A 17179-nucleotide genomic window follows, 5' to 3' on the forward strand; every position below is an offset into this window, starting at 1 on the left:
GTCTCAATTTTTGGTAAAGAAATTTTTTAAAATTCATCCTCTCTCAAATATGAAATAGATTGCAAAATAGGTGCCCCAAATATGATCCAATCCTGCAATAACTGATCTCTGATGGAAGTTTAACTCGTGACTGGCTTTCTAGATGGCGGTTTTGTAATGAATCAACATCCTTTTTTTTTAACATCTTTATTGGAGTATAATTGCTTTACAATGGTGTGTTAGTTTCTGCTTTATAACAAAGTGAATCAGTTATACATATACATATGTCCCCATATCTCTTCCCTCTTGCGTCTCCCTCCCTCCCACCCTCCCTATCTCAACCCCTCTAGGTGGTCACAAAGCACCGAGCTGATCTCCCTGTGCTATGCAGCTGCTTCTCACTAGCTATCGATTTTACGTTTGGTAGTGTATACATGTCCATGCCACTCTCTCACCCCGTCACAGCTTACCCTTCCCTCCCCATATCCTCAAGTCCATTCTCTAGTAGGTCTGTGTCTTTATTCCCGTCTTACCCCTAGGTTCTTCATGACATTTTTTTTTCTTAGATTCCATATATATGTGTTAGCATACGGTATTTGTCTTTCTCGGCAGCGATGGGCGCGAGCGGCGGGACTGCCGGGGGACCGAGTTGTACGTCGCCCTCCAGCCTCGCGCCCGTGTACCCGCTTGGAGCCCCAGCTCCTGGGACTCGGGCCGCCGAGTCCGGCAGAGCTCTGGGAGGCGCTGAAGCGCTAGGCGAGGCTTTGACAACGACAAGGTCACTTGCAAACTGCCCGCCGAGAGTGAAAAGGGCTTCAACTCTGTGGCCAAATTGCACAACGTGAGGAGCTTGGAGGAAACACGAACTGTTTCATCCCGTAGACCGTGCACCAAGGCGAAAAGCCACTGCGGGAAAGGATGGGGACCCGGCTAAGGCCCAGAATTCTGACAGTGATTCGCGACATTTTATGACCCGTTCCTGGCTGTTCCTCCGCAGATAACAGCCGGTCATCTAAAGCAACCTCACACAAACAGGGACCACTCGTCCCCTTCACGAACGGTGGAGAGACTTCAAAAGCGAGTCCTCAGCGGGAGAGAGCCGGCCTTCCAGCTGCAGGGCCTGCGCGCCTTCCTCTTCCGAAGCTAGTGAGTACCTCCCTCAGCATCGACATTCAAGTGAAGCAGAAGATACTCCAGCTCTGACAACCTGTTTATTGATAGGTTACAAAGGATCACAAGGTAAAAATCACTCAGAGGAAAACACAAGTACTGTACCTGTGGCTAGGCCTTCACAGTGGAACTCAGAAGGAGCCTCATTCATGGAAGTGCTAGGAATTTGGGCGAAAAACCCAGCGCCCTCACCACGAAAACTTAAAACAAATGTATTCCCTTTTGTCATTATGCGAGAAGAGGGCCTCCTGTTTCCTCTGAAGAAGGAGGCACAAGGATAAGAAGCATCTTAATGGCATCACAGCAGCTGGACATCTACCATGTCACTGTACACCTACACGGCTGCTTTCCTAGAAGGATATTTGGCGCTTCAGAAAGAGCAGAAACAGTTGTGAGGAGATGCAAGCCAAGATCCCAGGACAAAGATTAGCTGAAAGACCGAACATTAAAATGCATACCTATAATCCAGAGGGTAGACTTTGGGGGAAATACCAAGGAGTAAGGGATGAAGATGGTGATCACTTCTCTGATGATGTATTCTGAAGACGGGCATTAGGATGTTCTCCTAAATCTCTCACTGTTGAGATGTGGTTGTCTTATATCAGACTTTTGAACAAGTATCAAGACACCAGACACTTTTGAAGGCAAGAATTTTATAAAGTTACACTAAGGAAACTATTGAAAAAATGCCCAGTTCATCTGTCAGACGATGACCTTCATGTGCTTGAATATTGTGTTTAACCACATTGTATTAAAATTTTGCACTGTATCATGCATTGGTCTGAGTATTGCTTATAATAGAGTGCTTTCTTTTTTTTCTTTAAGCCAAATGAAAGCAAGTGAGTCCTTTTTGTCTTATTGTCATCTCTATCAGATATTACTTATTACCTGTCTTTCAGGGAGATACTTAGTTGTGCCAGGAGTCACCTAAAATGAATTAGAAAGATATAACATCCTTCTTTTTTGGATAAAGAAGTGAGCAGTCTAGAGAATTTTATGCATATTTGCAAGGGGTTATTGAGATATTGGATGTGAAGTACTTAGGAAGACACTTACAGGAAATGCTTAACAAATGTGATTCCTCCTTCTGCCTTCCCTTAGGAAGAATGTTATCTTTCATCTTGTTCGGAATAAGGAGTACTTTTAGCATGAGCTAGAGGTGAAGGGTCTTTCTAGGTGACCAGAATTTCCTGGAGCAGCCTGGGGTCTAAGAAAGGTCTAAGATGATGCACGGAGGTGAAGGGAGTACCCATGCTTGTGCTTTTCCTGTGTTGAGTTCTTTGATCTAACAGGGGATATGTTCATTTACCGGATGTTAACGTTTGGAAAGGAAATATTTTCAAAAGCTACGGTTGAGGGACTTCCCTGGTGATCCAGTGGGTAAGACTCTGCGCTACCAATGCAGGGGGCCGGGGTTCAGTCCCTGGTCAGGGAACTAGATCTGCATGCATGCTGCAGCTAAGAGTTCGCATACTGCAACTAAAGATCCCGCGTGCTGCAACTGAGACCCGGCACAGCCAAAATAAATAAATAAAGTGCTTACCCATTAAAAAAAAAAAGCTACAGTTGAATTATTGTCTTGCCAATATGTCACTTTAAATTTACCCCCAAAGAGAGGGAAACCTCTAGGCTGCAGAAACCTCAGTCTCACTTATACACACTTTCATGTCATCTTAAAGGATTGTATGGTTGTCTCCAGAGAAGTTAACACTTACATTACCAAAGATTTGTTTGTCTAATATGTTGGCATCTCTTCTTTTCTGAATTAATTTATTTTTATTTATTTATTTTTGGCTGCGTTGAGTCTTCGTTGCTGTGCGCGGGCTTTCTCTAGTTGCGGTGAGTGGGGGCTACTCTTCGTTGCAGTGCACGGGCTTCTCATTGTGGTGGCTTCTCTTGTTGCGGAGCACGGGCTCTAGGCGCGCGGGCATCAGTAGTTGTGGCTCACAGGCTCTAGAGCGCAGGCTCAGTAGTTGTGGCGCACGGGCTTAGTTGCTCCATGGCATGTGGGATCTCCCTGGACCAGGGATCGAACCTGTGTCCCTGGCATTGGCAGGTGGATTCTTAACCACTGTGCCATCAGGGAAGTCCCTATGTTGGCATCTTTAAACAATGTTGAAAGAAGAATAAAATATTAGAACAAATAAGAAAAATCCTTAAAGGAGAACCTTTGTTAGACCTATAAATTTTATTTCAAAGACTTTATCCTAATGGAATTACCATGCATAATAGCTGATATTGTTTTTTTTATAAATTTATTTATTTATTTGGCTGCGTTGGGTCTTCGTTGCTGCACGCGGGCTTTCTCTAGTTGCGGTGAGCGGGGGCTACTCTTCGCTGTGGTGCACAGGCTTCTCATTGCGGTGACTTCTCTTGTTGTGGAGGCTTCTCTTGTTGCGGAGCATGGGCTCTAGGCACGCGGGCTTCAGTAGTTGTGGCTTGTGGGCTCTCTAGTGCAGGCTCAGTAGTTGTGGTGCACGAGCTTAGTTGCTCCGTGGCATGTGGGATCTTCCCTGACCAGGGATCGAACCCGTGTCCCCGGCATTGGCAGGTGGATTCTTAACCACTGCGCCACCAGGGAAGTCCCTGATATTGGTTTTGAAAAATGGAAATAACTTAAACATCCAACAAAGGAGATTTGTTAGTAAATTATTGTACCTCCAAATGACAAAATCATACATGCAACCATTAAAAATGATTTTTAAAATGTTGAATGACATAGAAAGATTTCCAATATTAAGTGGGAATAAAGTAGACAACTAAATAATATGTATAGTATGAGGCCATTTTTGTAAAATTAGGTATGCAGAGGAGAATTGTGTTAGATATATACACACCAAAGTGGGAATTATATTGAACCTATATGATAACGAAAAGCCATTAATAATAAGCAAATAAACTGAATTTATAGAAAGGAATTTGCTGTAAGGAAAAATGTTTAAAAAAAAAACAAACAATTAACCAACATTTATCGAGTGCTATATGCCAGACCTATTATAAGTGCTTTTTTTTTAAACATCTTTATTGGAGTATAATTGCTTTACAATGGTGTGTTAGTTTCTGCTTTATAACAAAGTGAATCAGCTATACATATACATATATCCCCATATCTCTTCCCTCTTGTGTCTCCCTCCCTCCCACCCTCCCTATCCCACCCCTCTAGGTGGTCACAAAGCACCGAGCTGATCTCCCTGTGCTATGCGGCTGCTTCCCACTAGCTATCGATTTTATGTTTGGTAGTGTATATATGTCCATGCCACTCTCTCACTTTGTCCCAGCTTACCCTTCCCCCTCCCCATATCCTCAAGTCCATTCTCTAGTAGGTCTGCATCTTTATTCCCATCCTGCCCCTAGGTTCTTCATGACCAATTTTTTTTTTTTTAGATTCCGTATATATGTGTTAGCATACGGTATTTGTTTTTCTCTTTCTGACTTACTTCACTCTGTATGACAGACTCTAGGTCCATCCACCTCACTACAAATAACTCTTAAGTGCTTTTACACATTTTATCTTGTCTAAACTTTGAAATGGTCTTAGACACTACTAATTTTATTTTACAGATGAGGAAACAGGCAGAAAGAAGTTAAAAATCTTCCCCAAGTTTGCATAGCTAACAAGTTGTAGATACTGGCTTGAACTTGGGAGGTCTGATCCCTGAGTCCGCATTGTTAACCACAATTCTGGCCTTCCTCCTACTTCCCTCTGCCAGCATAGAGTGTAGAAAGATCATGTGAACATTATCTTGAATTTCCCCAATCTAGCTCCATTTTTCATCTTTTTCCATCCTGCCCTGTGAAGTGGAAGGATTATGGAATAGACTATATTAACAGGCTCCTGTGTCCTCCAGCTACTGATTGAGTTTTGTCAATGGGGAGCATTTTGGAGAAGAAGGGAGAGAGACAGTGACGGTAGAGGGTTTATTTCTCTGGTTCTCTCCCTGCTGAGAGGCTAAGTGCTATGTCAGTCTACTGAAGGGTACTGTTCCTTTCAAGGGGCCTTCTATGAGACTCTTTCCTTCCGTTTTCCAGTAGCCATCTCATCTCTTTGGGCCTAGTGATGGCTAACTGCTGTGCTGTCTTGTGATTCCCCTACCCAACAACTGTTAAATAGTCCCTTTGTAAGTCAGCTCTCTCAATCATCCCATTTTAAGTGTCCTAGTTAGAATCCAAACTGATACAAGTCGTGATACCTGTTTTCAAAAAGCTGACATTGAGCGTTTTGGGTGTACACCACATGAACAGGAAGGTTGAAGCTAGTATAAGAATAGATCCTCTGTAGGAGTAAGGTTGATGGTTACAAACTAAGATATTTTAAGTTGCATGTTCATGGCCACCTGCACATTATTCTATTCTCCATTCCTTATTTTCCTCTTTTAGACAGATTAGCTGTAGAGATATCTGTAAAGCATGCTGCAGGGTGATCAAAATGCTCTCTGAAGTTTTGCAATCTTGCTGTCATAAGTAATTATATCAAAGTAATTCTCACAGCAGTTTTCAGAGCAATTTACAGACCTTGTGACACACATGGTCATCGAATCATAGAGCATTTTATAGACAGCTCTTCATCTGGAACAGATTTATGAGGTCATTAGATAGGCCCTCTATAGAAACTGAGAAACAGGAAATAGAATCTGAGACAGACTTGAGTCAAAACATTTGTATAAGGCTTCCCTGGTGGTGCAGTGGTTGAGAGTCTGCCTGCCGATGCAGGGGACATGGGTTCGTGCCCAGGTCCGGGAAGATCCCACATGCCGCAGAGCGGCTGGGCCCGTGAGCCATGGCCGCTGAGCCTGCACGTCCAGAGCCTGTGCTCCGCAACGGGAGAGGCCACAACAGTGAGAGGCCCGCATCCCGCAAAAACAAAAAAAACAAAAACAAACAAACAAAAGTTTGTATAGACTCCTTATCTTCCACTCAAGATAACATAAAGCATAATATAATAACACAGTTCTTTCCCTGCTTTCTCAGTCCTCTAATATTGAGGCCCTTCTCGTTAACTGTTGAACTATTTCACAAGTCTGAGCAGAACAGACATTTTAGGACTTGCAGAAAAGGTGTGTCTACAGTCAAGCATCACAAGTCATGACCGGGTCACTCTTCCACTCCCTTGAGGCAGCTGCCTTCTTCTTTTGTACCCAACATGATTGATGGTGATAACATATAAAAGTTTCATAAAAACAAAAAATAAATATATATTTTTCTAAATTTGAGGCAAGGAGAGAGGCTTTCATTTTCTGCTCTGACAGCTCAGTTCTGACTCACACAGGAAGGGAAAGGGTTGGAGGAGGAGGTAGAGAATAAGGAGAAATTCTAGAAAGTTGCCTACACATAAAAGGAACAAGCCAGCAGATATAAAGGTACAGAACATCTTTTAAAGCTAATGCTGCATCTGCTAGTTCTGTCTATAGTTGCTTCCTTAACTACATTCAGATCTGTGCTTTCTATAAAATGCAAATAAATTCTGCAATACTTGGAAAGACTGATCTTATGAGAGTAATTGTGAGACTGGCCTGGCTGTCTACAATTGGTTGGCACTTAGTATTGACACTGATTTCCATATTCCTAGGGTTTACAGGGTAACCAGGATCTTGTGGGAGAACCCAGCACTGCTGACCACTGTGGCCTTTACTCAGGTCTCAGTCTGCTCCCTTTCAGCCCTTCTTTTCTCCTAAAGATCCCAGGGATTTAGCCTGGTTCTTCTCTTCTTTGGAAGATTCCTTCTCTGTAATGAAATGAATGGTACAGACAAAAAGTGTAATTGCCCTCTCTCTCTCTACTTTAATAGCTCCTCTGAGTTTTTTTGGTTTGTTTGTTTTTTCATTTGTCTGGTTTTTGTTTTGTTTTGAACCATGAATCATTTTTAAAATGATAATATGTTATAGAACTCCAACAGAAATTTGTGGATTATAATGTTACAAGGGGTATAGAAGTCACTGCAAACAAATTGTTTAAAGACATAAGCACAATTTCATTGTTTTAAAATATCATGTAAGTGTATCACAGAACAACCACAAACTCAATAATAAGCAATGTTAAAATAAAACAACAAAAGCATTTTCAAATCAGTAAAAGCCAAAGTTCTTGCAAGGATTTATGTAGCCATACATGATGGACTTCCCCATCCTTACCTCTACCCCTGCCACCCTCTGAATCTTCACCTGGAAGCCTCCCCTGCCCCAATATTGACAGGGCAAGCTCCCCCATTTCCTTCAGGACTCAATTGGCCCCTTCTTTGTGACAAAGTGAAAAATGGCCTGCTGGCAGTTAAACTATTAAGAGGGAATGGAATAGAGAGCCCAGAAATAAACCCACGCACCTATGGCCAATTAATCTATGACAAAGGAAGCAAAAATATACAATGGAGAAAAGACACTTCAACAAGTGGTGCTGGGAAAACTGGACAGCTATATGCAAAACAATGAGATTAGAACATTTCCTCACACCATATACAAAAATAAACTCAAAATGGATTGAAGACCTAAATGTAAGACCTGAAACCATAAAACTCCTAGAAGAGAACATAGGCAGAACATTCTTTGACATAAATCATAGTAATATATACATATATTTTTAGATCTGTCTCCAAAGGCAAAGGAAACAAAAGCAAAAAAAGGGGAGGGGGAATCTAGTTACACTTAAAAGCTTTTGCACAGCAAAGGACATCACTGACAAAATAAAAAGACAACCTATGGAATGGGGAAAAATATTTACAAGTGATATGACTGGCAAGGTTTTGTTGCCTTTCTCCTGAAAACCTTCCAATGGCTTCTTATCTTGGTCAGAAGAAATAGCAGAGTCGTTACAATTGGCCCCCAAGGCACCTCTAGGACTTCATGTTCTACCACTCTCCACCACGTGCATTCTGTTCCAGCCACGCTGACCGAATTTCGCTTATTAGAACCTACTAAGAATATTCCTGCCTCAGGACCTTTGCATTTGCTATTCTCTCATCTCAGAATGCTCCTTCCCCAGTATCCACATGGCTCTGAGTCACCTCCTTTTTGTTTGTGCTCCGGTGTCACTTCATCAGAGAGTCCTTTCCTGATTACCTTGTGCATAACATAGCACCCACCTTCATTATCCCTTTAGTTTTTTATTGCTCTTCATAGCACTTTCCATTACCTCATTTTTTAATTTATTCATGGTGTTTCTTCCCATTAGAATGTAAGCAGGAGAAGAGGGCTCTTGTTTGGCTACTATACCCCTAGTGTCTTAATAATGCTAGGCATCTTAGCAATAAAAATAAAATGTACAGTAAGATTACTTTGCAGCAGGCACACCGCTAAGGGCTTTATCCGTAGCATATAATTTCTTTTCATCCGTAGAGCCTATGTTTTCCGTGCTAGGCGCAGAGAGTGGCGGCCCTGCAAGAGCCCCTGGGGCAGAGCCGGGGGCAGCCGCTAGGAGACCGGGCGGGTGCGGCCTGCAGGTGTAGCTGGTAATCGACTCCGCCGGGGAGGAGGCCGCAGGGCGCCGCACCTCTTGGTCCATGGCGCATGCTCCGCTTCAGCGGCGGACCCTCTCAGAAGCGGCGGCGGCGCTAGGCCTGGGCGGTGTCTCCGCGGCACTTCCCGGCGGCCGGCTGCTCTGATTGGGGGCGCTGGTAGCCGGAGGCGGGAGCGGGCCCTGGCGTCCAGCCGTCACCGCCCCCTCCAGGTCCCAGCCGGGGACCCAGCCCCGCGAGCTGGCACTGCGGCTGTGGACAGCGGCCCGGGAGGATTGCTCCAGGTGAGTGCCGGCCCCGTTGCGCTGCCAGGTGCGGGTGCCGCAGCTTCGGCTTCCCCCCACGGGCTCTGAGGCCAGGGCCCCGCACCGCTTCCAAGGCTCATTCCAGCCGGCCCTGAGCCTCCGCACGCCGGCAGGACTCTCTGCGCTGGTCTCCGGCGCGTCTTACCTGGAGCACCTGTGGATGCCTCTTCTGCAGGTGGCCGCCCGAGGCATCTCGCGGTGACCCAGGAATTGAGGGCTGTCTTGAATTTGCCTGCTGTTTCCCAGGTGCCCTCGGGTTTCCTGGGCAGGCGCGGTCACCTCTGGGCTGCAGCGACACCCAGGATTTCTGATTCCCAGCTTCCCTCACCTCCTTCCTCCTTGTTCTTTACTCCTATTAACTCCCCCAGGCAGCCTGCAGACCACTCTAACTTGTTAGTCAAGGTGTGGTCGATAACGGTTTGACATCGGTCCTGGTGAATATCTTGGCGATACTATTTAACCAGTTGGCATTTTGCTTCCAGTACTTAACTTGGGTGAGGCTCAGTTTCCTGGAAAAAGGACCTAACGGTACTGCAGAGAGTTGTCGGAGGCATAATTAACATAGTAGGTCGGAAGCGCTGCCTGCGGAAGCCTGGCGCATAGCAGGAGATTAAATGGGAGCGGAAATTACTAGTGGTGTTGTTATTATTAGAAAGCTGAATGACAAGCTGCTTTGGAGCTTTTCTTCAGCCACTGAACTCTGGACTGCCCCGATCCCATTTTTCAAAATCTGTCTTGTGCATCTACACTTTGCTAGGTCCTGGGGGTTGAGTTGACTCAGATGCTGGCTCTGCCCTTGGGCTGGGGTAAAATGAAGACAGACAAGTACTTAATTGGATTGTTACAGTATAAAAAGGGTTGAGATAAAAGTTGCTAAGAGAGCCCAGCAAAGCACATTGCATGCATCCTGGAGGAGGCTTTTTCTCTTTTGAACTTCTCAATCCTCATCCTTATGACAATTACTGGACTAGTAGGTTGAAAAACTAGTGTTTTGTTGGAAGGAAAAATCAGCTGGGTGACATTTCCAGTTGAGTGGCTTCAGCTGTTATCTTCCTGGAGCTTCCATTGTGGACAGCTGGCCAAGGTCCCGGAGGATAGGCCTGAGTGGAAACGCAGATACTGCCAGAGGCTTCACTGTTTCAAATTGTGGTTACAGACTTTCACTTTTCTTTTCAATATACTCCTTATTCCCGAGTGATAATGGGCTTTTGGAAGGTTATATTTATAATAAAAGGTAGCCCGGAACTGTACAGCCCTTCGCAACCACTGTAGAGAAATACAAACTTATGAGTAAGCACAGTGGGCTTGCTTTGCCAGTAGAGACTCAAGATAACATCCCCTCCTGTCTAGAATTTCCAGGTTTACCACTGCTGGGAGAAATCACTGTAGCACCATCAAGAGATGCACCGACAGAAGGGAGTCAGTTCACTTTTGCAATCTTCTGAGAACCAATTTCTTAAGACTTGTGGAATACTCAGTTTAAGCCCAAGACTTAAAAACAGCTGTATTGTATTACTGACGTACAATAGCAGGGCATATTTAGAATGTACAACTTTATGTTTTGATATGTATACACATGTGAAACTGTGATACATTCAACATCATTAACCTGTTCATCACCCCCAAAAGATTTCCCTTTGCAATGCTTAGCTCCTGGCCCTCGTCTCCCCAGGCAGCCATTGATCTGCTTTACGTCAATAGAGATAAGGTTGCATTTTCTAGAGTTTTATAGAAATGAAATCATACATATTTATTTATATGATCTGACTTCTTTCACTCACCATAATTGTTTTGAGATTCATCCATGTTATTTTACGTGCATTCCTTTTTATTGCTGAGTAGTGTGTATATATCACAATATGTTGACCCTTTCACCCATTAGGGGCATTTGGGTTTTTCCAGTGTTTGGCTGTTGCACAAGTCTTTGTATGGGTATACACTCATGCATCTTTTTGAATGATTATATTTATTTTGAAAAATGTGGGAGGCCTGGGCTGTTGTCCCAGCTTTGCCTCTAACCATCTGGGCGTCCTTGGAAGAGTCACTTCATTTTGCCTTTAACATCCATCTTCAAGGTCTTTGCTACACTATGATTTTGTGCCATCACTGCCAGAAACTAGATGGTCTTTGGTGATGGCTGGAGGGTCTCAGAAGCAAAGAGGGGTGGTCTTCTTTCCCTCTATTTCTCTTGCAAGCTCTCTTTTCTTTCATGACACTTTTCCCCTTGGGTGTAATTTTATGCACGGAGGGAAGTGAATAGCCAGTGGGAGCAAGAACTCGTATCGCTGAACTTAAAAGTGTTTAAATTACAATTAGGAAAAGGTGGGAGGTTAACAGGCTCTGGAATTTGGGGGATCTTCCTTTTTCTCAACCTATTCTCTTCTGAGTCCTTCTTTCTGCTATTTCTCTGGGAACATTATGTTTAACCACCTGGTGAGGAGGTGAGTGGGTGTTCTGGGCTCCAAATGTCACATATTAACTGGGGGTGGCAGGTGGGAGGTTTCCCAGTAAAAGAGAATTCCTCAATTTTTGCTTCGAGGTATGGCTTGAGTCATTTGTTCTATATTTGCCCTTTACCTAACTTTTACCTGACCTAAACCTGGTTCAGAACTTTGTATGGGAGCATTATTTACCAACATAATTTTGTGTAGTAAAACTTTGTGTAGACAAGTAACAACAGACTGTTTTATACAGAATGAAAATGTGGCTCTGGTGTTTGGTGGTCTGTTTGGTCCTTGGGACCCTGCATTCCGAGGTATCCAGAGGGAAGCTGGCACCTGTGGATCCTGAAACAAACATGAATGTGGTAAGTTTCTCAAAGTCATCTGTTTTTAAAAGCGCATCTGTGATCAATGTTAATTATTTTCTGAAATCCAGTTATGTAGCTACATGAAGCCACAAACTCTATTCTCTTTATATCACATTATGTTTTTCCTGTTCTCCGAATCTTAGATTCAGCTAGCTGGACTTTACCTAAAAGGTAATGTGTATTTTACAAACCTCATTTGCTGTTAAAACATATACTTCTTAGTAAGATAAGTGATATTTTTATACATTCATTTCATTTTTAAGTCTCACTGAATTTGTTTAAACAACAATAAAAAAAAGTGTCAAAACTTTGAAAGAATGTTAATACTCAATGTGCTGAACAAGGACAGATTACCAATGTCCATAGTTCAATACAAAAATCAAAGTATCTGAAAAAAAATTTGTTAGAACAAATAAGCAAAAATAGTCCCTCGAGTAATGAAAACATTTCAAAGTTATTAATCTTAAGTAAACAATTAAATCTGGCGATACCTTATTTTAGGCATAAAATATCAGGAAAGTACATGTTGCTACAGAAAACAGCAGCTTTAAAACAGATGATGCAGTGACGCAACTGAAGAATCAGGCAACCTTGGAGATGGAGATAAATTTATAGTCAGCCAAGAGAGTATGACCTGATATCTGGGTCTTAAGGTTACATTTTATTTCTTGTCCCAGATCTTTTCTTTTTAAGTTTTTTTTAAAATTGAAAGCATTTTTATTTTAAAATTTTTTTCCTGTAAGAATGATAAACTTAAATCCTTTCAAGTGTTTGTGGTAGAGAGAATAATGAGTACTTATTTACACTAAGTCTTCTGGATAATTGAGTTATCCATATGCCACTGAGCTCCCAATTAACAATTGCCCCATGGATTAATTGGTACAAACTGTTATGTATAAAATAGATAAACGAGGATATGTTGTACAACACAGGGAATGTAGCCAATATTTTATAATAACTATAAATGGAATTTAACCTTTAAAAATTGTGAATCACTGTGTTGCACACCTGAAACATATAATATTGTACATCAGCTATAACCTCAGTTTAAAAAAAAAGAAAACAAAAAACAATTAATTGCCCCATGGATCTTTCCTTATGGAGTAGTGAATTTGATCATAATTCCTTACTTTTCCTCTTTTCCCTCCAGTTTTATTGAGATATAATTGACATATAACATTGTATTAGTTTAAGGTGTACAACATAATGATTTGCACTATGTATATATTGTAAAATGATTACCACAATCATTTAATTTATTTATTTATTTAACATCTTTATTGGAATATAATTGCTTTACAATGGTGTGTTCGTTTCTGCTTTATAACAAAGTGAATCAGCTATACATATACATATATCCCCATATCTCCTCCCTCTTGTGTCTCCCTCCCACCCTCCCTATCCCACCCCTATTTACAATAGCCAGGACATGGAAGCAACCTAAGCGTCCATCGACAGATGAATGGATAAAGAAGATGTGGCACATATATACAATGGAACATTACTCAGCCATAAAAAGAAACGCAGTTGAGTTATTTGTAGTGAGGTGGATGGACCTAGAGTCTGTCATACAGAGTGAAGTCAGTCAGAAAGAGAAAAACAAATAGCGTATGCTATCACAATCATTTTTTCTTTTCTTGTTCAACTCTACCTTGACATTCTAGTGTAGTTTTATTGGTCCATTGGTTAAAAACAGATTAATACTTTTTATGCTTCATTTCCCAGGATGGGGTCTCTTAAAACAAGGAAAATGGTAGATTACAGTATTACCTGGCATATTTAGAAAAGAAAGAAAGAAGTGTTTATTTGTACCTGGGAGCCAGGATGGAAACAAAGAAGCCCAAAGCTATGGTAAAATAAGACACACTTGGTGTAGAACATGTTAAAATGGTTTAGCTGAACATCTGTGAGTAGAACACAGAGGTAAAACAAGGGGAGGATTTACTTTTGCGATGGGATGTTGGCTACTAGATTGAGCAGACTGCAATTTCAGTAACAATTCATTTCTTAAGGAAAACCTGGAGAATGTCATTGACACTTTGTCTTCTCCTTTGCTCCACAGAGTGAAATTATCTCTCACTGGGGATTCCCTAGTGAGGAACACCTAGTTGTGACAGAAGATGGATATATTCTTTGCCTTAACCGAATCCCCCACGGGAGGAAGAACCATTCTGACAGAGGTATGGGTGTTTTCTGTGGTGAGAAAGGAAAGCTCTGAAAATTTAACAGCATTGCTGGAATTTGGTTCTTTTTTTATGTCAGTAACCAAGTTCAGATTTAACTTGAAAACATTGAAATGGGATTATTTTTTAGACCAAAGTACTCAACATGTTACATTTATGCAAGGTGTATAAAAAACACTTCTTCGGGCTTCCCTGGTGGCGCAATGGTTGAGAATCTGCCTGCCAATGCAGGGGACACGGGTTCGAGCCCTGGTCTGGGAGGATCCCACATGCCGCGGAGCAACTAGCCCCGTGAGCCACAGTTACTGAGCCTGCGCATCTGGAGCCTGTGCTCTGCAACAAGAGAGGCCGCGATAGTGAGAGGCCTGTGCACCGCGTTGAGGAGTGGCCCCCACTTGCTGCAACTAGAGAAAGCCCTCGCACAGAAACGAAGAGCCAACACAGCCATAAATAAATAAATAAAAATTTAAAAAAAAAAGGCAAAATTCCTTCCTTTTAAAAAAAAAAACACTTCTTCTTTTAAAGAAATAAGGACAAGAGTCATCTAATTTCATATTTCGCTTAAAGGTTCGAAGGTCAGGTTTGTTTGAGGATATGCTAAAATCTCTGCTTTCTTTGTTATAAGGAAGCATTTCATTTAATAAAATGGTTTGAGCATTAAGTAGATAGCTCTTGCTGTTTGAAAATTACTTAATTTTTTGAATAGGTAATGTATTCCCATAGTTCAAAAATCAAAGAGAACAAAAAGATACACAGCGAAATACCTCCCTCCCATCTCATTCTCCACCTCCCTAGTTTTTTATGTATCTTTCCAAAATCTCTTTATTTTAAATTTCTTTATCTCTAAAAAAATCTCTTTAGAAGCAAACATAAATTATTATTTTTCCTTGCTTCCCTTTTAATATAAAATGTGGCTTATCATGCACATTCTTTTGTTCCTTGAATTTTTTACTTAAGATTTTGGAGATTTTTCCATACAATACAGAGAGCACTTCATCATTTATCTCTGCTGATACATAGTATTCCACTGTATAACTGTACCATGATTTATTTAACAAGTGTCCTATTAATGGGCATTTAGACTATTTCTAGTCTTCGATTAACAAATATTGCTGCTGTAAGTAACCTTGTATGTGTGCAAGTTTATTTATAAGATACATTTTCAGAAATAGAATTTTTGGGTCAGAGGATATATGGATTTGTGATTTTGATAGATATTGTTAAATTGCTTTTCATGTGGTCTTGTTCTGGTAATTACTCTCATAAGCAATATATGAAAGTTCTTATAGTTTTGGCTTAAAATATATACATATTTTTTCTTATAACTCAAGCAAAACTGTGGTTTCCAATGCGGATTGAGGAATTTCTATATAGATTACTTGAAATTGTTAGATATCAGAATAAGGATCTGATCCTTAGTCAATCATCTCTCCAGATGTAGCTTATTTTTTTTCTTTTAACATTTTCTGATTTTAGAAACTTAGGAAATTAAGGTGAGATTAAGGTAATTGGATAACTATCTCTTCTTCAATTAAAATTTTATGTGAGTAGAAAATTTTTATTCAAAGCAAACTTAAAAGCCCTCTGTGTTAATGTGAGCTTTGTAATCTGTTTTTCTCTTAATATAATCTGATTTATCCATGTTGTTCTGCCATAAATTCTAGCTATAATGAGCCTTTCAGTAATGTTACCTGGTCAAGACAGCCAATGCTGTTTTTGAAATTTAATTTCTAACTCTTGAGAGTTTTATGATTTACAGATCCTCTTAAAAGCATGTTACAAAATGAGCAATGAGTTACAGCAAGGGCTTCTATTTTTTCTTGTGCTCAAGACACACAAAACATATTTTATTTCAGAGTGAACATATGATCTTGATTTCCTTCCCTTTTTTTAAAAGAAGTAAACCCTGTATACAGATTTCGGATCCCATATAAAGAAAAATAGGTATTGATATTATTTCTCTTAAAAGTGGTTAGTTGACTAATAATTAGTAGTGTGAGCCATTGTTAAAAAAATGCAGGGAACCACAGTAAAAACATGCTTAGAGAATGTGCCTCCTCTTCTTTTTCTATATCCACCTCTAGGCTTCTCTTTCCTACAGCAATTAAAGCATATAGTGCCAGATGCCCTATGGTATGTATCTCAGCCACTGCAGGTGAAGGTGCTATGCCCTGGGAAGTGAGCATCCTTTTTTTTTTTTTTTGCGGTACGCGGACCTCTCACTGTTGTGGCCTCTCCCGTTGCGGAGCACAGGCTCCGGACGCGCAGGCTCAGCGGCCATGGCTCACGGGGCCCAGCCGCTCCGCGGCATGTGGGATCTTCCCGGACCGGGGCACGAACCCGTGTCCCCTGCATCGGCAGGCGGACTCTCAACCACTGCGCCACCAGGGAAGCCCAAGCATCCTTTTTGATTTGCTCTCAGGTGGTAGGAAGAAGAATCAGGAGAATTCCGCCTGCCCCTAAATACTTCTGTGCTTTCTCCTCTGTGGGCCTTGGATTCTTCATCTGTCAAAACAGTCGATTGGCTGGGATGATCTCAAAGTTCCCCATTAGTCTTTATCACTCTCTGGTTCTACGGGTTATATTCTATATTCATTCATTTATTGGCAGGGGTGTGTGGATTGGGGCAGTGGATACCCTTGGTTTTCAGAATGGGGAACAGACTGAATGCACTCTGAACCAAGTCTGGTGATAGCATTAAGTCCCCACCCTTTTCCTCTGTTCTGCGAGGCCTCCCTGTAGAGGATCAGTGGTATGTATATAACACCTGCTGTGAACTAAGCTCAGAGGCGAGTTTTGGAGGAAATCTGTGACAAGTGACTTAGTTATCTAAAGGAATTTGTGATTCTCCTGAAAACTGCATAGGTGTTTCTCTGATGGTTTGCATTTCCATGGTCCAAGGCAGAGCACGGAGCCGAGGCTCTCGCTGTCCTTCACTCCCATTCAGGAGCAGTGTTGTCAGTGGTACTAATTTGGCTTATTTAAGCCAGATAGACAAAAAGAATACACACAATCCTTCACACCCAACATGGAACCCAGCTCATCCATGCCCCTTCCTCTCCTGACTCCCCCTCTATTAATCACACCCTTGTCCTCCTGGACCTAGACCAGAAACTGCATAGTCACTCTTGACTCCCATCCTGGAGGAGCTGTCAGGTCCTCTCTAGGCTCCCCTGTTATATGGCTTCAGTTCAGCCCTTTCTTCTCTTCGCCAGGCCACCATCGTACCTTATGCTCTTGTGACCATTTACTTGGCCATCTGAAATTAAGCTTAGAACCTGAGAGAGAG

The 17179-nt window shown here is 41.9% G+C and overlaps 1 protein-coding gene across 3 annotated transcripts in view; it reads left to right on the forward strand.

Moving 5' to 3' along the window:
- The window catches only part of LIPA (lipase A, lysosomal acid type), a 101068-nt gene that overhangs the window by 56237 nt on the left and 27652 nt on the right, over nt 1-17179 (forward strand). For 2 of the 3 annotated variants that reach the window (XM_019942062.3, XM_073794227.1), the window contains exons 1-3: nt 8724-8877; nt 11593-11704; nt 13770-13887. In XM_019942062.3, the coding sequence (XP_019797621.1) occupies nt 11594-11704; nt 13770-13887 (229 nt within the window). In that variant the 5' untranslated portion in view covers nt 8724-8877; nt 11593. Of the gene's footprint in view, nt 1-8723; nt 8878-11592; nt 11705-13769; nt 13888-17179 lie in introns of those variants that run through there. The other variant, XM_019942104.3, reaches the window with a different exon arrangement.

Source organism: Tursiops truncatus, chromosome 16, assembly GCF_011762595.2.
Source record: "Tursiops truncatus isolate mTurTru1 chromosome 16, mTurTru1.mat.Y, whole genome shotgun sequence".
NCBI lineage: Eukaryota > Metazoa > Chordata > Mammalia > Artiodactyla > Delphinidae > Tursiops > Tursiops truncatus.